The sequence below is a fragment of the Crocodylus porosus genome, unplaced genomic scaffold (assembly GCF_001723895.1).
Source record: "Crocodylus porosus isolate Cpor-Errol unplaced genomic scaffold, CroPor_comp1, whole genome shotgun sequence".
In the NCBI taxonomy this organism is placed as follows: Eukaryota; Metazoa; Chordata; order Crocodylia; family Crocodylidae; genus Crocodylus; species Crocodylus porosus.
In genome coordinates, this window is record NW_017728886.1 from 99,252,540 (window position 1) to 99,272,698 (window position 20,159).

The 20,159-nt window shown below is 41.4% G+C and overlaps 1 protein-coding gene across 1 annotated transcript in view; it reads left to right on the plus strand.

Annotated features, from left to right (window-relative positions):
* The window catches only part of LOC109313203 (solute carrier family 12 member 7-like), a 57,147-nt gene that overhangs the window by 27,231 nt on the left and 9,757 nt on the right, over window positions 1–20,159 (plus strand). Inside the window, exons 13-19 of the mRNA XM_019539680.1 lie at window positions 29–127; window positions 4,616–4,735; window positions 6,274–6,378; window positions 8,932–9,100; window positions 16,415–16,610; window positions 17,271–17,440; window positions 18,118–18,249. Coding sequence (XP_019395225.1) covers window positions 29–127; window positions 4,616–4,735; window positions 6,274–6,378; window positions 8,932–9,100; window positions 16,415–16,610; window positions 17,271–17,440; window positions 18,118–18,249 — 991 coding nt within the window. The remainder of the gene's footprint in view (window positions 1–28; window positions 128–4,615; window positions 4,736–6,273; window positions 6,379–8,931; window positions 9,101–16,414; window positions 16,611–17,270; window positions 17,441–18,117; window positions 18,250–20,159) is intronic.

Genomic DNA, 20,159 nt, shown 5'->3' on the forward strand with positions numbered 1-20,159 from the left:
TTTTTTTTTTTTTTTCCTCCCCCCACAGGTTTTTCCTCATGTGCTATATGTTTGTGAACTTGGCCTGTGCAGTACAGACCCTTTTACGAACTCCAAACTGGAGACCTCGTTTCAAGTTTTACCACTGGTAGGGTGTCGTCTTTATATGGATCTAATTTGGAAGAGTAAAATTTGATGGGTGAATCATGCATACATCAAATGCTTTCAGGAGTAGAGTTGATTTATTTTTCAATAATCAGATTTACAATATTAAAGTTAGAGACCCAAAAAAGCAGTAGGGAAAATAACTTTGTTTCCCCTCTTATTGTTTACAGTTAGTTTCTCTCTCTGTTGCAGAGAATAAGCAAGACTGGTAATTTATTAATAATAGCAGTAAATATAAGGATAGCTGTAATTTAAACTTACGACTTTTTTTCATTTTGATCCCTTGTCAAGTCATTGGTACCAAGAATAGTGGATAGTATTGTGTCAAAGAAGCGCATGCGTTTTTAAGGGTCATTTTCTTTTTTGAAAGGAGCAGATCTGGCTTGACTAATTACCAAATGTTTGCAAATCATATTTTTAATTGCACGTGGATGGATGAGCCTCTAGAGTAGGTTTTTAGTTAAATTTCTAAAATATACACAGCTAATGATGGATTTGCTGCATATGCATGTGTCCTTTGCATACTATTTATAGTGAAATATATTATTAAAAATTAATTGGAATAACTGAGGTTTGGGAATGAGTCCCTTGCATCCATGGTAAGGTATAAAGCAGGTAGGAAGGGTGGAATACTTGTAGGGTTATCTGAAGTGCTGCTAATTTTTTTGTATTATAAATTTCATGAAAGGAAGTACTGCCTGTACAGTTCCCACTATAAAATTAAGCCGACTGCAGTTGCAGTTTTTAACTGGTTGAGCTGAAATTCTGTGGAAAGGTATATGTGATCAGTTCAGCCATTTCAGGAGGTGAGATTCATTTTACCCATGTTTAGGGGGGAAAAAAAAAATCTTCCAGTTCATTGGGAAATCTGTCTGCTCAAATGCTTTAGACCAGGGACTTTGCTGTAGAATATATTGTTTTTAAGGTGAATGTGCACAGGGACATAAATTTGGCAAAGTTCTGGCTTCTGGAATGTCCAAGTTTGAACATGCTCAGTTGTGGTGTGAGCTGGGCAGGTCCCATCCCAGGGCTCTGCATCCTGAGCCGGCCTTTCCATGCAAGTGTTCCTTCCAAGAGCAAGGAACACAGGACGTCAAAAGCAGGGAGACCTTCTCCTGGGCTCTAAGTGCTTCTCCCTACCTGTGCCAACCAATGAAGAGGGTGGAGAAGGAAGAAACAACTTGACTTGAATGCAGAGGGGGTGAGAGAGAAAGTAAGATGTGTGGGAAGTTGAAAGAACCAGGAAGGAAGGCATAAGAGTGTGAAGGAAAAAGCACCGAGAGTAGGACAGGTGCATGTGTGAGACAGTAGATAAAAACAGCAAGGGGCAGGAGAAGTGCTAGGGAGATGTGAAGAGATGAGAGGAACAGCTGCAACGTGGTCTGTAACCACAGTAAATTCAGAATAGCTGCTAATGAATGGAAAAAGCCCCAGACATAGTGTGTCGTCATGTACAAACTGCAGGTAAAACACAGGCTGCCAGTGCTTCCTTAATTTTGTCATTCCCAGGTTTAAGTGATTTACCTGGGCAGTATGCTTCATTGCTGCAGCTTTCTAATAGACTTTACTAATTGATCTGCAGAATATATAGTCTGGCCAAGTGTGTATACCACTGCCAGGGACCTTGGGGAGTTGGGTTACAGTAGAAATGGACCATAGATAAGGAAAAGGCAAGCCATTTAATGCTTCCTTTAAATAAAAAAAAAAAAGTGAACTTTTATGCCAGCACTACAATAGAACAATGCATTTTATTGGAAGTTGTAGTTGATGAGAGTGAGTTTAAAGTAAATTAAGGGCATAACTTTAAAAATGTTGTTTCAAATCTGTTGACTTAATTGGATCTCTGAGTTCCTGTTATACCTATGCAGTTACCTTTCTGTATATGCATAGTGTTGATAACAGTAGCACATATTTTGTGAAAGAATAAATTTTTGGGTTTTGTTACCAGGTCTAATTTTTTTTTTTTTACTATTTCTTTTAGTAATTTCAACCAGAGGCATATCTTTTATCCTCAAAAACACTTTATTTCAACAGTGAAATGGGATCTGTTTTATTGCATGTAAGATTAGAGCTCACTTAGTTATTCCCTAAAAATGCTCTTTTTTTAACTTATTATCTTTTTTCAAGAGCCAATTTCGGAGCTGTTACTCAACTTTTACTCAAGTTTTACACTAGTAATCTGTATGATTCTGAAGTAGTATCTGAATTTTAAGCATTTACTAGTGAAATGTACTTGTGCAATGCGTTGTCTCTACTGATGATGGCAACCTATTACTCCTGCCAATTACTGTTAGCTCAAATGGCAGAGATGAGTACTGATACTATTTTTTTTTTTCTTCCCCACAGAGATATTCCCCTGCACATAGTATTTCTTAGGATAGGAAACAATTCTTAAATATTCATGTTTTATTGCTATCCTTCAGGGTGATAAACCCACTTCTTAAAAGCTTCACATCATGGAGAGGCTGCCCTGTATATGGGATTACTAATCCATTATAGACTTTTTAAAGCATGGTACTTTAGTCTTGTAGACATTAATTGGTTTATCAGTGTAATTCCACTGTGAGATACCAAGCTCTATCATTTCCATTTTACAAACAGAACTGAGGTCCATCAAGAGTAAGACAGCTTTTTGCAGAAAGGAAAACAGATATTCACAGTGCCTCATTGGTTTTGTGAATCTAGACAACTGAAACCTTAGTACCTATGTTTAAAAAGTGAAGAAGGGATTGGATAGATAATTATTGTTTTCCCTGTTTTATAGAAAATAGGGGAAATTGAAAGTCAGATAATTATTTGCCTGAGGCCACGTGCTGAATCAGTGACAGGCAAGACCAGAACCAAAAACTTTTTGTTTTGCAACTGTGTCCTCTTCCCTGTAGACTGCACTTTCTTCCTGTCAGTTTGTTGTGCATCTGCATGTTGCATTGATCAGAGTTTCTATAATGAGTGCTTGCCCTTTACAGCAATTGGGCCCCAGGTATCTCAAGTTGGACACCTGGAAAATAAGGAGCATGTCCTGCTATTGAATAATGATGCGTCATCTAAATATATGGGTCTCTGCTGGCTCCCTTCAGAATAATAATGGTCTGAAACCCAAAAATTTCTAATGAGGAACTTGAAATTTCCCCTTCCCAGTTATGTGTAGATAAGGGTTATAAGAGGCTATGGTCCCTGTCATATAGCAGGGTAATTCTGGTAGACCGCATTATACACAGTGTGCTGTGTGCCTATGCTCTGTGTGAAAGCTGGAAAACTGCAGCCTGTAAATTGTCCAAGTATAAATAGATTTTTCCTGAATCCGAGAACAGGCATCTCTGAGACACCGCCCCATGCCAATTTTCCAAAGCTCTGTGAACTGGGAAAGTATCAAGAGCTCTTCCAAAACAGGGCGTAAGCTTTTCTATGCTAGAGTTTATACAGTCTGTGTGTGGGTGTGTATGACAATTAGTTACAGGATGGGGTTTACAAGCCAAAGCTTATCACAGGGGAAGCCCATATTTTATTTTTATTTTGTATACATAAAAGATTATACAATTTTTACAACATAACATGAGATGTTATACAACAAAAAACTTTATTCAGTAAATTTATACTATTTTAATACAACATAAATTTATACAATGGGCATATAAATAAAAATACAGGGGTAAGTGGGAGTGTGTGGCCCATATTTTCTTTAATTTACACACAGACACGTGCATAAATAAAAAATATGGGCTGTATAATCTCCCATTATGTCTAATATTTATTTATAATAAATATGGGCGCCACAGTGATAATCTTTGGTTTGTGATCTCTATCCTGTAACTAATTGCTTGTTCCGAGTTCATGGGGAAAAACTAAAAACAAAGCAAATTTATAATCTCTATTTATTTGGTGATTACTTGTTCTTTTTTTTTATTTCCTATCGGGCTTTCTTTTTTTTAACTTTTAAAGCTGTTTTCTTTTATGTTTGGTTGTCTGACAACAGTATTTATCACAGAGGGGGCATACGCAAGGATAATTATAATATATTTAATTGTCTGGAGTTAACAAATTCCCTATTGTTCGGTGTGTGTTTTTTCTCGTGGATTAAAATAGAATGATATACTTAACTTAGTATTGAGCATGGTAGTTAGACTTTAAAGCAGGCAGACTGCCTTGAGTCTATGGCTGTTGTAGGATAAAGCACTTGTTTGAAAACTGAGGAGAGTGACAGGTAGAAATTCAGAATTGAACATTATAAGGTAGGTATGTGTTAATAACTATTATAAGCTTGTACTAGAAGCTACTTTAATACAGATGTTAGTATTTTATAGTAATTACTGGAGTTGAAAGCAATGCACTTTAAAGTAACATGTTAGTGATCAAATAACATTTGAAGTTGTGGCTGGTCTTTTTTGGCAGTTAATTAAATTGAAAAACTGACTTTGATCATTTGCATAAGTGTTAAAGCCAACAAAACCTCAAAAATGCTTGCTCTTCTTAGGACTCTCTCATTCCTGGGGATGAGTCTGTGTCTTGCCTTGATGTTCATCTGCTCTTGGTACTATGCTTTGATTGCTATGGTGATTGCTGGATGTATTTACAAATACATAGAATATAGAGGGTAAGACTATTTGTTTACTTTATATTTAATTTCTTTGTTAATATTCCCTAATATTAAAGTTGTTATACATTTTGAAATTTTTGAATCATATAATGAGCATTTGTAAGAACATGGTAAGTTTTAATTTGTATTGTTAAGTGAAAATTTAACAATATTCTCATTGTGAGAATTTAGCATTGAACAAATTGAGTTTTTATTCCATTTAAAAATACACTGAAGAATCTCTATTTAAAAGCATTGATTTCTAATACATAAAAACATATACAGTTAAAATATGAAATTAATATAATTTAAAAAATGTTTGAATGTTGTTCTTAAGTATTAACGTCTAGTACCATCTTTTACGGGGGGGGGGGGTGGTGTAACAGTAACAGACTTAACCTGAAAACTCAGCTTGTTCTGGTTGGTTTATTTGGTCAGTGACTTTCTAAAATCAATTTTTTTTTTTTTTACCATCAAGATTGGCTTACTTGGTGCATAGATCCTCTACAAATGAACAGGTCTATAGATCTGGGCATTGGTTGTCCCATCTTCCCTTTGGTAATAGGAAAATCCTAGGCAACATCAAACTGAAGGAGCAGCATTGCTTTTTTTATTTTACCTTGCTGACTAAAAAAAGTTATGGTTGTCCTGCATGGTTAAGTTGTCATTTGATCTCCCAGTGCCTCCACCTGAATGAGAAGAGTTGCCATTGCCAAAGCTGATTCCTCCTCTCGGACCAAGGAGGTTCAGAAAGATTTAGCTGGTATACTGATGGTTAACACACTCAAACACCCTCCCAAACATCTGTAAACAGTACTTTTTTTTCCAAAATCCAATCTGTTTTACTTGCTTTAACATAGTAATTTATTTTTTAGTTTGCCCAGAAGGGTCTGAATGTAGGTGTAAAATAGTGCCCAAACTAAGTTTTTCCACCATCTCAGCATGTGCAAGAAAACCTGACTTTCAGATTCCAGAAGGTGACAACTCAGATTGCATGTTAAAAAGATAATCTGTCACAAACCCAGGACCTCCGTCTCATCTTTTTATCACTACAGCCCTTCCTGAATGGAGGGAGAACAGTCTTCATACTTTCCATGTGCTAAATATCTGTCTCATAGCTATTATCTTCAGAAAGGCAATATTTCAAATTTCAGAGACAAATATTGTATTTCTGACAGATACTCTATTAATCCAGTCCAGTAATCCTCATAATCAACACAATTTTTCTCTTTGAAGTAATACCACTTTGTATATGAGATGCATTCTTCCTTGTTTCCTTCCATCAAACATTAGAGTTCAGTCTTTAGGAGCAATGACAATCTCATAGGTTAGGAGATGCCAAAAGGATCAGAGCAACCATGGCTGTAGCATTTCTGCAGTCATTGAAGCTCAGAACGTTCCATTTTTATGAGCCAACGTGTGGTGTACTGAAGCTGGTTTCTAGGCCTTTTGTTCTAACTAGTAAACAAGTTCTTTCATTATTAGAAAAGTACTGTTTTTCATACTGTAATGGGAAATGTGCTCTGTTGATGGAATTTCTATTTCTGATTTCTCAGAGCTGAAAAAGAATGGGGGGATGGAATCAGGGGGTTGTCCTTGAATGCAGCTCGCTATGCTTTGCTTCGGGTTGAAGCAGGACATCCACACACCAAAAACTGGAGGTAAGAGCCCCAGGAGTCTTATTTTTAATGCAAATCACTTCAGAAATAGGAATACTATTGATTACCAAAATCTATTCAAAGTTTCACCAACCCTAGAATTAGAGTAGAATTTACTAGAGTGGAATTTATTATTATTTTTTCCAGAACAAATACACTAATAGCCAAAGTTGACTGAAACCGGAATGGCGTTTTGCACATTGCAGTGGCTTCTGGCGTTTTATCAGTTTTATTGTCATAACATGTTAACAGGATTCAACTGTATCAGTGGTCCCCCAACTTCCTAAAATTGCAGAACCCTTTCATATCACTTCTGATATGGAAGCCCTACCACTGTCCTGTGAACTGGCACAGAGCCAGGCAACTTGGCCCAGCAGTGGAAATGCTCTGCCTCCTGTCCTGCTCTGCCATTACCCCCAGTCTCTTTGCAAAACTTCTGATGTCCTGCGGAACCCTAGAGTTCTACAGATTCAGCTTGAAAACCACTGGAGTCACTCAAGATGTAAATAAATTAGGGCTGTCAATTTTAATAACAGTTAATGTGCACAACTAACATGTTAATCAGTTCTTGCATTAATTTTTTTAATTGCAGTTAATGGTGCACATAGTTTTGGAGCCTGCATCTAGGCTCTGCTCCATTTTTGTCTCTGGGCCACCCAGTAGGGAAGTGGTGGCAGCACAGAGGACCGCAGGGCAGCCTGGGCTTGGGTTCCTGGAGGAAGGTGGGGGGCTTGTGCACAGACGCACACACATACACAAGCAGTCACAACCTGCATGCTGCATGTAGAGCAGTGCTGCACCAGGAAGTCTGTGGAGGGGGAGCGGTGAGAGGAAGGGAGTGTGGAGGGGCAGATTGAACCCCCCACAGTAAGGGAAAGAGTGGACAGGGGCATAGATGGGGTGAATGGGGCCCTGGGGCTGGGGCAGGTCATGGGACAGAGCTGTGGGACCCTTGTCCAGGGGCATGAGGGTGGGGGGTGACTCCCTGCCACTGCACACACCCCCTGGGGGAGGCATGGGGGGCCTGTGCTCCCTGCCCCCACCCTGATTTTGTGTGTAGGGCAGAGGCAGGCTGCCTGCTGCAGGCTGGGGCTCGGCACCCTGCTGCCCGTGCCCTGGGAGCCATGTGCTGGCCATGCTGTGTCCTCCCCCCTGACCTGGCCACAGGAGGTGCAACATGCTGCTTGGCCACCATGGGTTCTGGAGTAAAGGCAACAGGGTGCAGACCTCCACCCTGCAGCAGGCAGCCTGCTTCTGCCTCATGTACAAATTGGGGCTTCACATGCCCCCCATGCCTCCCCTGGGGATGCGCATCCCTTCCCACCCACACTCCTGGACAAGTCTTCTGTGGCTATCCCACATCCCGCCCTGTCCCCAGGGCCCCGTTCACCCCAGCCCTGTCCCTGACCTTGCCCCACTTCCTCCCTTACCGTGGGGGCCTTGATCTGCCCATCCCCTCCACTGACTTACTTTCTGGGCGCTGTGTGTCTGCCCCTCACACCTAAGCCACAGCCCCCCAGCCCTGCTGCTGCCTCTTAATTCTGACCCACAGTACCCTGCATGCGGAGGCCCCCTCTTCCTTGGGCTCCAAACCCACAGCCCCCGACACCTTCACAAATCCTCTGCCATACACGCACCCTACACTCATCCCCTCCCCCATTCATACAAAGGTCTTGCATAATTTTTATATATCTTTGAATTATTTTTAGTGCATAATTTTGAGAGTTTAGCTGTGTGATTTTAAAAACATGATAAAAAAAAATAGTTGCAATTAATCATGCAACTAATCGCAATCATGTTTCTTAATAGTTTGACAGCTTGTGTTGGGGCCGGGGAGGCAGCAGCTGTTTTGTAACCTCCCGGCTGCCAGCTGGGAGCCCCTCACTTCTGCCCCTGCCTGCAGGGGAAGTGTGGCAGAGCAGCAGGGAGCTGGGAGCAGGCAGCTTTCTGTCCCCCACCCCCCCACTGTGCCCTGCTATGCCAGGTTCCAACACTGCTTTGCAGAAGTGATGAGGGCAGCATAGTGGGAAGCATTGCCGGTATGTAGTGCCTCCCTGGGTCCAGGTCTGGGGCTGGAAGGCAGCTGGGGCCAGAGCCTGGGCAGAGAGGCGGCAGATGTTTGCAGCTGGCTCAGGTTCTGTGTAGCTGCTGACAGCCACAGAGCCTGGGCTGGGGGGCAGGGGCTTTGAGTGGGGGGCAAAGGTCATGAGCAGGGTTGCAGTATGAAGGGGAGCAGCCAAGATAGTGGCTACCCCCTCCTCTTCACTGCTGATTGGCTGAGAGAGATGCCTTCTGTGTGGCCCCTCCCTTCTCCATCAATCAGCAGGGAGGGGTGAGGCTTCTAGGGCCCCTCCTCCTCCAATCAGTGTGGAGCTAAGGGGAGATGTGTGGGGGGCTCACCGCAAAAATGACGCCAAGTGCTGTGAGCAGGCCATGATTTTTTTTACTTCACTTCTGCAGCATTAAGTAGACTCCCAAGCACATGAATGTTTCATGGTAATTTTTGTCTTTATGCTAATTTTCTGGTTCTTTTCCTGACGCTTTTTTATACTGCAGGCCTCAAGTCTTAGTTTTGTTGAATTTGGATTCAGAACAGCTGGTTAAGCACCCTAGATTGCTTTCTTTCACCTCTCAGCTGAAGGCTGGTAAAGGATTGACCATTGTAGGATCTGTCCTTCAAGGAATATACTTGGATAAATGTGTAGAAGTTCAAAAAGCTGAAGAGGTATGTAAAAGACGGTTTGCAATGCCAATATTATTTTGGGGCTCATAGTCCGTATAGGCCCCTCTCTGTGTATTACACTTAACTTCTTGTTATTAACCAGGTAATCACACCTTGCACTGCAACCCACCTACACATTTAACCAATTAATGGCTGGGAGCCCAATCCATCAACTGAGGGGCTCCCAGCCACAGGCGTGCACCACTCACTGCCAGCCCCACAGCTGATAAGGATCACAATGGTTACAGTGTTGTCAGCTGTGAAACTTGCAGCAGGGAGAATGGTCCCCCTGCCCTGCAAGCCTCCTCAGCTGCAGGACCTGCAGCTCATGAGGTTCATAGCAGGGACAGTGTTCTCCCCGCTGCCTCCACTATGAGTCCTTCAGCCCACATTGTGATCCCAGGCTCCCCCTGCACCATTAATAAGGTGCAGTAGGATCTAATGCACAATTTCATAGTCACACCTCCTGCCATGCACATGGAATACACATCTAAGCAAAAACTGTAATAAAGGATATTTATATAGTAGGGCATTTCATGAAACATGCCAAGTTTTAAGTGAAATTCTTTAATTAAAAACAACCCCCCTCCCTCCCCCCCAACTTTCAGAAGGCTACGGAAGCTTTATAGTCTTTGAAGACCCAACAGTACCTAGTACTACTTAATTTTTGTCTGCTACAGTGACATGTGTATTGCAAAGGTTGTGTGTATTCTATAAACTAGATGGCCTCCTGGGCTGCATCCACACAATTATGAACGTTTCCCCAGGGACAAGTAGCAGTGGCACATGTACCCTCTGCAGGTTACTCCAGCCATGGTAGCGGGGAGCCTTACCTGGCATCCTGGGGGCCTCAGGGAGCTGCAGCCATGGCATTCCTGTGGCTGGGAACCTGGCCAGCAGCAATAGCATGGCTCTGGCTGGCCAGACCTGTTTTGGGGCAGTGTGCCTGAGCACTTTTGGCATGAATACTTAACCCTGGGAGATTCTAGGGTCAAAAAACCTCACACTGTGAGGTAGCAGTACAGGGAACTCCTGTACATGTGGTTTGTGGTACCGCAGACAGGTCTGTGGCACTACAGACTGCATGCACTTGTCTGGACACGGCCCTGGAGTCTACTCCATCCCTACATACTTATGAACTTTGATTCTCTGCTTGGCTTAAGTTTCTTGATAATACTTTCTTCATTGCTCAGTTAGAGCCCTAATTTCAGATCTATGTTAACATATTGATAATCTAACCTTAGTTATGAGGTTTGCATTTGCCAGATACCCATAGAAAAAGCGCTCTTGGGACCAGATTCTTTTCCACCAACTGGGCATGTAAGTGGGCTTAAACATACAAGCATGGTTTTATTCTACCTTGCCAAAGCCTCTGAAAAACTGTTAAAGCAAAAGATGGGTGGGTCTTCCTTCTCAAATTGTGGGATTGCACTAGTTGAGTGTGGTTAAACTAAGGTGGCCTTGTTGCCTTAAAAGCATCACATTTTGCATGTAAAGGTGTCATGTATGTAATTAGACAAGAGAGGTGGCCAAACAAGCAACTGCAAAGTATGATTCGGGGTGTGGCTGAGTCAGAGGAGCAATTGTGCGTTACCTTCTAGAGACTGTCAGAAATGCTGTGGTTTGGCCTGGGTCAAGTAAGAACCAGTCATGGTTAATGTGCTAAGTGAATCCTCCTCTGTCCTGGGCATACGTTCAGCTGATCAAGTGGGACTAGGTCCTGGACTACTTGTGCCAACAAAATGATGCTAAGCAATAGAATGAAAGAGACCTGTCCCTTCAAAGCAAGATTTGAGAGAGGTAGTTAACCATGTTAGTGTGAAGTCAGGCAGAAGGCAGGGTAGATCTGTACCTTTTGTAGACTAACTAGATCAGAGACATACAGCACAAGCTTTCCTAAGTAGAGGGCTTACTTCATTGGATTTAACATTCAGTAAGCTGTAGATTGCCTCTCTAACTCTGGTCTCAAGCAAAGCACCACAAAAAAGCTAAGAGCTGCTTGATTGTTGGTGACTTATGTATATCACATGTAGTGGTGTTTTGCAGTTGTTCTTGTTAATAACACTCATGTCCCTAGTGAGAATTAGCTGTTAACTCTGTACTGATTAAAGTAGTCTAGGAAGTTGTAATATACTGCAAAGGTATCAAGGTACTTCTAATGAGCACTGCAGTCTGGATATCTGTATGTGGTATCCTAGCATTAGACTTCAGGAGAGATTGGCACCTCCTGCAGCTAAGTACAAGTTGATCCGGCATTCTTCCTGTTACTCTGTAGCTGTACTGAATGATTAATTCATGTCTCACTTGAAAGGAATAAATTGAATTTCCAAGCAAGTGATCATTAGTCATTGAACTTCACTGCAGGTGAGCCTCTGGTGGTTTTTTTATTCTTTGATTTATCTGTTCTTTTCCTTAACCATTGTTATGGTCTTTATAATTGAAACTGAGTTTTCATAAAAAAAAAAAGTCTGAAGAACTTACTTCAAAATCATTATAACGCATCGCTAATTTGATTTCTTTTTTCTTTCCTTCTGGTTTTCTTCTAACTGAAGCAACACTAGGAACCTAAAATACAAGTCCAGAATAACCTCACAGAGAGAAATATAATTATCAATTATAGGTACCCTGGTAATTCATAAATCTCATTCAGTGGAGCTTTTCATGCAAAACAACAAATATGTATTTAAAAAGTCTGTTTGAAAACGACATAAAACTGAATAGATCTCTCAAGCTAAGAATAATTGTAGCTTTTAAATTAATTTAATCCATTCAATTTAATGAGTTTTTGTTTGAGTTTTGAAACATTACTGGGATCTAGTACTCTGTTATCCTTGTCCAGTGTTTCTCAGCCTGGTGAGGTAGTATCTCTGCAGAGGACCCAAGGCTGAGGAAAGGAAACTTTCATTTTGGAGCAGTTCATCTTCCACAAATTGGCTCCTGTTGTGATTTTGCAGTGTGGTGGCTTACTCCCCAGCTGTTGATGACCATGTACAGGTGTTCAGCTCTACCCAAGCGAGGGAACATGCAGACATTTCAGATTTTCCTACCCCGACCCCAACTGCTCCTGACACCTTTCCTAGGCTAGGTCACCGCAGTCTGGGGAAGGCTGAGAGCAGCAGCAGCAGCTTGACTCTTCCCATGCACCAGGGTCACTGAGGTCTGGGGAAGACTGCTGCCTCAATGACTACTTCTGATCACAAAGTTGTCAAGTGTACAGGTGTTTATTCTAGTGAGAGAGTTTCTCGTAAGACAGATCTTCCAGGTGTTGTGGTAGAAGACTTTTGACAGTTGAGACATTGTTTCCTTCGTAAGAAACAGTGACTGCCTGTATGCTGGCAATTTCTACTAGGAGACCAGTGATTCTCCCAGTAGAAATTTAACCCATATACATGGTTGCGGTTTGCTCCTTCCCTTTACCATGACCCCTTGCGTAAGTGGAGCCATATACTTTGTGTGGTTAGGTTTCTTACCCTCCTGAAAAGAGAAGGGTTTGTGAAGAGCCACAGCAAATGGACTGTGCAGAATCACTTATTTCAAAAGCCTCCACTTCTCTGCTCAGCTATGCAGAACGGCTCCTGAATTCCAGCAGAGTGAAGAAAGGGTCTGGTTCAAAATGAAAGCTGTGGCAAACACCTGGGCAGACTTGTCCTTAATCTAATATATGAATCATTCAGGTTCTGCTGTGCAGCCAGGCATTATGTGACTTAATTGGGACCCTGCCACAGGCCAAGGCAATATCCTGCTGATATTTTCAGTTTTCAGTTTGTCTGTTGTACTCAGTTTTGTTGCTTGTGTGCTGGTCAGTCCATTAGAGCACCAGGGATGACTGCTGTGTGTAGCCTGGCCCCAGGAGAAATGGAAAGGAAATCAGGGGCCATTGGGAGTGTGCAAAAGAATTGGATCTAAATGTGTTTCCTCAGATGATTTAAATGTATTGACGTGAGGCAAAGCAACTGAGAACAGGCTATGGAAAGACTTGGGCAGATGAGACAAAATAGGTAATTCCTCATCAGGTGCTGGTTAATTATAAGGTTTATACTTAATGACATTCAAAGGCTGGGAACCCCTGTCAGGTTTCAAATATACTTGTGTGTGTGTGTATTTTTATACTTTGAAAATACACTGGCTTGAGTCCCCACACAACCTAAATATTTACCCTAGGGCCCCAATCTGACAATACTTCCTCTCTCAAGCACCAAATCAGTGTCCAGAACAAAACTGTATTAATGCTGTGATCCCTGCTTTCCTATTATTTTGGGGAAAATGCAACAAAATAAGCAGTCAACCATATCTTTGTCCAAATAGTATATAAAACACTTTCCTTGACAGTGTCTTTGCATCTAGTTTTTCACTTTGGCTTTATCACCAACTGGTGCATATATCCATTGAACAAATATCCCTTTGATATGCCCTTTCCCCTGCTCTCATTGCTGTTTCCACTTGTGGCTTGCTGTTAGGGATTTGCTAATTCCCAGTATGTGGGGTTTGGAGGAGTAGAGTGCTATTTCCAGCTGCTGGAGGAAGTGTTGCCTGGTGCAGTCATGAAATGCAGTGCCATTTCTTGCCAACTCAGCATCTTTTTCAGCATACCACTCCCCTTGAGCCTGACCAGTGTAGTCATAAGGCACCACTACCTATTCCACCTCTAGGCAGATGAGGCTTTTTGGGTAAATGTGATATATTTTATTAGACAAACTTAAATGGTTGAAAAATTGTTGTTCGCAAGCCTTCAGACAGAGAGAGAGTTTACAGTTGTTGTTTTGTGTTCTCTTGGGTGGGATAGAAGCCGTTATGTAAAAAGGCAGGTCTGTGAAAATGGAAATGCATAGCAGTGAGGATAGACAATAGGTGTGAGATTTTTTTCAGGGGAAGGCAGGGGTGACCTGGTGATTTGAATATAGCTGGTGAAATGTAGAGAGGTTACTTGGGATATCAGATTGTAGGCAGGTTATAATGTGCCATAAATCCACTGTCTGCTTAGTCCATGGTTTTCTGTATCCAGTAGACTGATGAAGTGAAATTCATAGGCTCATCTGCAAAAGGTGCTTTGTAAATTCCCTTTCGAGAATTACACCTGAAAGATTGGAGAGAGAGTAGTTATCTTGTGAGAAATGTGCACCCACAGGTAATTGGGTATTTGTACCCAAAACCTTGCAAAGAATAATTCTTCTAGCAATTTAGTTGGTCTAATAAAAGATGTAACACTGACTGGAAGAGCCTTATCTGCCTATGTCTTAAGACCAACTTAGCTATTCCACCTCTGGTTATTTTTGCTCTGTTTGTCCCAAGTATCTCTTGTGTGGATTACGTCTCAATCAGGAAGCTTGTATCCAGATTATGATTTTCATTCTGAAACTCAGAGCTGACTGCCTTATTGTCTGTGACTTATTAAACCTCCTGTTAAACACATGAAATGATGTTAAACACATGAAATGATGGTATCTGGCACAGTGAAGTGGCACAGCTGGTATCTATGAAGAGTCATGTTTAGCAGGTGTAACAACTTTTAAACTTTTAAATGCAGTTTGGAAAGAATTCTTAGATTATTTTGTTAATTAAAATATTAGTCCTTTACGTACTTCCCATTTTTCTGACTCTGTCCCTCCCTCTTTCTTCCTCTTTTTTTCTGTCTTTTCCCATTTTATTATTTATTGTGACAGAAATCTGCAATTCCATATATAGTTGATTTTGTGTTGTATAAAAACTTAATTTGTTCTGATTTCTTTTTTTGCATTTAAAAAAAATCATGTAGGGGAAAAAAAAGTAATGGTATAATGCTTGCATTCTCCTAGAGAAATCCCGTAAGCAGTGGGACAAGTACAGCTATTGTGGATTCTTTCAGAAAGATCAGACTAGAGACATCCAGTGTAAGCTCCTTGCCACCGATCCTGCCATCTGCAGACAAGTCAACAGAATTGGCAGCATGAAAACCTGCTGACAGACCCAAGAATAGCCAGCTAACATGTGCTCTCCATATCAGTGTAGTGTTCTGTTCCTTCCCTGGAACCATTCATTTTGTTGTAGTTTCTCAGTGACCTTTTTCTTGGGAGCTCAGACCCTAGTTAAAAGGTTGTCAAACTGTCAAAGTTCAAGATGTTTCTTGAGCACTTGACTTCAGACACTTCCTTCAAAGGTGCTTATCCCCTACCACCCCATTTAAAGCAGCTAGGGATCCAGTACCACTCCACACACCTTCATAAGTCAACAAGGTTACACTAATAATGGCCAGTAGTAATAGTGCGAAACATTCCCAATGGTTATGTCCAGTGATGCTCTGGGTCTTTTTTTTTTTTACCAGGTACAGACACTAAGACATGGTTATCCTTAACTATAAACAAGTGAATTAAATCCTAACAATTACAATTCTAAGTCAAGAGCAAAACAATCTTAGCAGTTACTAGTTGGTCAAAAGCAATACAACATGCTCACCACCCTCAGATATAATGAACGCAATGCTTCTGGTTGATCAGGCCAGGAGGGCTTGTCTGGGGCTCCCAGCTGCTACATCCGAGTTCTGTGCAAGGTAGAAACTTGGATGGATGCCTGCATCTCTTCTGGTCTTCAGAAGTGTTCCAGGGTAGGGCTCCAATTCCTTTTCCTATATACCTTCTCATTACTACGTTTCATAGCATATAATTAGCTTAAGCCATTCCCTTTAATGCATATTAATAAGCCTGCTTCCACTTGCCATATATGATTAAAGTTCACTGGAATTTTCCAGTCTTGGGTAATCTTTTTCATTCTTAGGTGGGAGTAAGTCTTGCTGCTGATTTGTTCCTCTGTTTCCAAGCAAAAATTTTCTTCTTTTAGTAGGCCAATTTCTTGTTTTGATTTTGGCCTCCTAGACAGGGTATTTCCAGGGTATTTCTTTGCAGGGAACAGGTCACGGTCAAGTACACATCATGTACCAGGTCTTGTTGATGAGTTTGCAGCTGTCTAGAGCCAAAGTCAAATCTGCAGCTGAGCGGACTCATGATAATTTTCTTATGCTAAGTGCCAGAGTTAAAACCCAGGCCAGAATGCCATTGGGTTCCAACACTGTATATCTGTGAGTTAGGCAGAGTTCTCAAACACTGTGCTACTTCTCCTCTATTCATAGTGGGGATTAATGACTCTGCTTTTAAGCATAACATGATTTAATTTTTTTAATGAATATCACAGTGCCTTTTTTGTTTATTGGGTTGCAGGATTAAGGAACTGTTTCTGGATATCAGACAATTTACAGCGTATCATATTAGTTCTTAATACAGTGATTCCCTGTTTTATTCATAATTAAAGGTATCTCCATGTGTAATCCTCCCTTTCTTATTTTTATAGAATGTTAAATCCTTAATGGCAATAGAAAAAACAAAGGGATTCTGCCAGATTGTGGTATCTCCAAGTTTGAGAGATGGAGTCTCCCATTTAATTCAATCTGCTGGTCTCGGAGGGATGAAGCATAATACAGTCCTGATGGCATGGCCACAGTCATGGAAGCTCACAGATAATCCATTTTCATGGAAAAACTTTGTTGGTACATACTGCTTTAGTTTTCTATAATTTTACTAAAATTAACTATGCATGCAAAAGGCAAGGGTATTTTGGGGGAGACCTTTTATCAAACCAACATCATTAGGAAAGATTTTTAGGTGATCTTTTGAGCATAAAGTATTCTTCCTCAGGTCTGAGGGGGGAAAAAAAGCAGGTGCAGCTTGAGCTAAGTAGCAAGTAGAGCAATAGTGTGCATAAAACGCCACTTGTAAATAAATTTGCTATTGGATCTTATATATTTTCCTGGGCCTTCACAGCTACATCACTCCAGCACTATTATATTGCATTAGTGATGCTATGTAACTCTGAGTTACTTGAAAAAATGAATGTAAGAGATCAATATATATATTGTAGTTCTTTTATGGCTGAGAGTTTTTAGAATAATAGTTTTAAAAGTGATTCAGTTGAGGTCCATAAGAACTTCTTTTTACTCTGCACTCCTTAAAAAAAATAAATAACGCCCCCTGTTTATTAAGTATGGGTGTAAAAGCCAAGACTTTAAGCTCGTGGCTTAAACGATTCTAAAAATGCCCATCTTTCAGTTGAGAAATGTTAGTCTGTGTATAAACTCATCTTAAAGGACTCCCAATTTTCATTCACATCATTGTATATCCTATTTTGTGTGTGTTTGTTTTCTCTGCAGACACTGTACGTGAAACAACAGCAGCACAACAAGCTCTGTTGGTTGCCAAAAACATTGATTTGTTTCCAGCAAATCAAGAACGCTTTTCTGAAGGGAACATAGATGTGTGGTGGATTGTTCATGATGGCGGGATGCTGATGTTGCTTCCTTTCCTGCTTCGACAGCACAAGGTATGGCAGATGTTCTTGGGAGGAACTCTTGTTAGAAAATGGACAGCTAGCGAATGCTAAAGGCCAGAATTTTATTTCACCTACTGCATGAACAAAGCTTGAGACTTGGTTCTATTTTTTTTTTTTTAGTCGGGTAACTCGGTCATTCTGTTACCCAGTCTGGTCACACAAATATCCCCACTATAAGTAGGGGCCTACCTAAATCACGGGGAAACATCATTTTTTGTGGGTTAATAACCCACAGTTCTAATTCCATGCTCATTTTGCTCTGCCCTTCCGTGTTGATTTGGCAGAGAGGCCTGGGGGGGGGGGCCTGGGGATGAGAAGACCCTGCCATCTTAACTGCTGGCTGCCCTTCATGAAGCCTTGCCCCTCAGTGTTGATTAATGGAGAGCCTCCCCCTGGGGAGCCAAAATCTTATTTTTATTAAGTTGTTTTGTTGTTGTTGTGGGGGTTTTTTTGTTTGTTGGTTTTTTTTCAGACAACTCTGGATTTCAGTTTCTGTGAAACCATAAATTAAATAGGTCCCTAACTTATAGACAGAAGGAAATATCTGCATATTTCACCATCTTTCTAAATAAGTTATTATATGCTTAACTCCTCTTGAAGAATGGTGAGCAAGAGGAGCAAATGGAATTTATTCATTGTTATATAACATTGTTTCACTTTTTGTGTAGGTTTGGAGAAAATGTAAAATGCGTATTTTCACTGTAGCCCAGATGGATGACAACAGTATTCAAATGAAAAAGGATCTTCAGATGTTTTTGTATCATCTTCGATTGAATGCTGAAGTGGAAGTTGTTGAAATGGTAAGCTGCTATTTAGTTTACATGTTAATTAAAAACTTGGAACTAAACCTGAAAGTCATTCTTACACCCTTCTTGAAAATACAAGGGAATTTTGCCTTAATACAAAGTTTTAGTCGGGTACCTCAATATTTTGCCTAAAATGTGAAGACAAGCAATATGAAAGTATCCTAGGGCAGAGTTAGCTTATCTGTATCCCAGGTCTCATATTTAGCAGTGCTTTATACAGCATAAAAGGTAACTTCTGATCTCGCTCTTCATCCTGATGTTTGGTCCATGTCCATATCCCTATGTTATCCCAATGGGATTCTTGTCCTGTTTCCCTATCCCCTTCACTCCCTGGTCCCACTCTACTCCTTCTGTGTCTGCCCCTCCAAGATCTGGTCTTTGTCCCCTGTACTAGCCACTCAGACTGCTTCTTCCTCCATACTACCTGGGCTCAGTAGAAGCAGCATAGACTGTTGGAGAGAAACTGCCCTTGTCCAATGGTATGTCTGCATAGTGTATGATAGTAATATCAATGTTGATTTTAAGAAGCAGGTCTGGTTCCAGAAATAGTCCAGCTGCAATAGCAGAGAGCTCTGCATGAGCAAATTTACCTTGCTACTCTGGGCGCCATTACCAAACAGTACTCTGAGTGTGTCTACAGGTGCTTTTATGTGCACCTAAACTTTAATGCGCATTAAGGTGATTTAGGTGCATGTTCTACATGTGCGCACACTAAAGGCGTGTTAACAGGACGTGTGGACCTACTTGGGACTAAACTTAGTGCCAATTCAGTTGACATACAGGGTTTACACGCCTTAGCGCATGTATGTGTGCATTAAGGCACTTTTAGCTATTTGTGCCTAAATTTCATAGATTATAAGGCTGGAAGGAACCTTGGAAGATCATTGGGTCCAGCTCCTGCACCAGGCAGGAAAGACAGGTGGGGTCAGGTGATCCCTGCAAGATGACTCTCCAGCTTCCTTTTGAGGATTTCCAGGGTAGGCGATTGCATCATCTCTGGAGGAAGCTTATTCCACAGTCTGGACATCCTAACTGTGAAGAAGTTTTTCCTAATGTTGAACCTGAAATGTTTTCTAGAGATTTTGTGGCCATTACTCGTGGTTCTTCCCAAAGGCGCCCTGGTGAACAGTTGTTCGCCAAGCCCCTGATGTACTCCCATGACTTAGCGGTAAACTGCTACCAAGCCCCTCTCACCCTTCTCTTTTTCAGGCTAGAGTCCCAGGTCCCTCAGCTTTTCCTCATATGGCTTGCTGTGCAAGCCTCTAATTTATATGGGTGGCTCTTCTCTGGACTCTCTCTCAAGTTGTACCACATCCTTGTTAAAGTGCAACGCCCAGAACTGGATGCAGTACTCCAGTTAGGGTCTCTCACCAGTGCTGAGTAGAGTGGAAGAATCACCTCCTTGGTCTTGCTGGAGATGCATCGATTGATGCATGCCAGAGTATTATTTGCCCTGCTGGCAACAGTGTCACATTGCCAGCTCATATTCATGCTGTAGTCTATTAATACCTTCAGGTCTCTTTCATTCGTAGTGCTGGTCAGGTTGGCGTTGCCAAGCCTGTAAGTGTGCAAGGGATTGCTCATTCGTAGGTGGAGCATTTTACATTTCTTGATGTTGAACTTCATCTGGTTTTGACTTGCCCAACTTGCTAACCTGTTTTAGATCTGCTTGTATATGTAGCCTATCTTCAAGTGTGATCATGCTTCCCCATAACTTGGTGTCATCTGCAAACTTGACCAGTAAGCTCTTCACCCCCTCATCCAAATCACTGATGAAGATGTTGAAAAGTACTGTGGGACACTGCTACCCACTTCTTGCCAAGATGACACAGATCCGTTCATTAGGATTCTGAGTCCTACCCTGCAGCCAGCTTTTGTACCCATTGGCGATTTTTTTTTTTTTT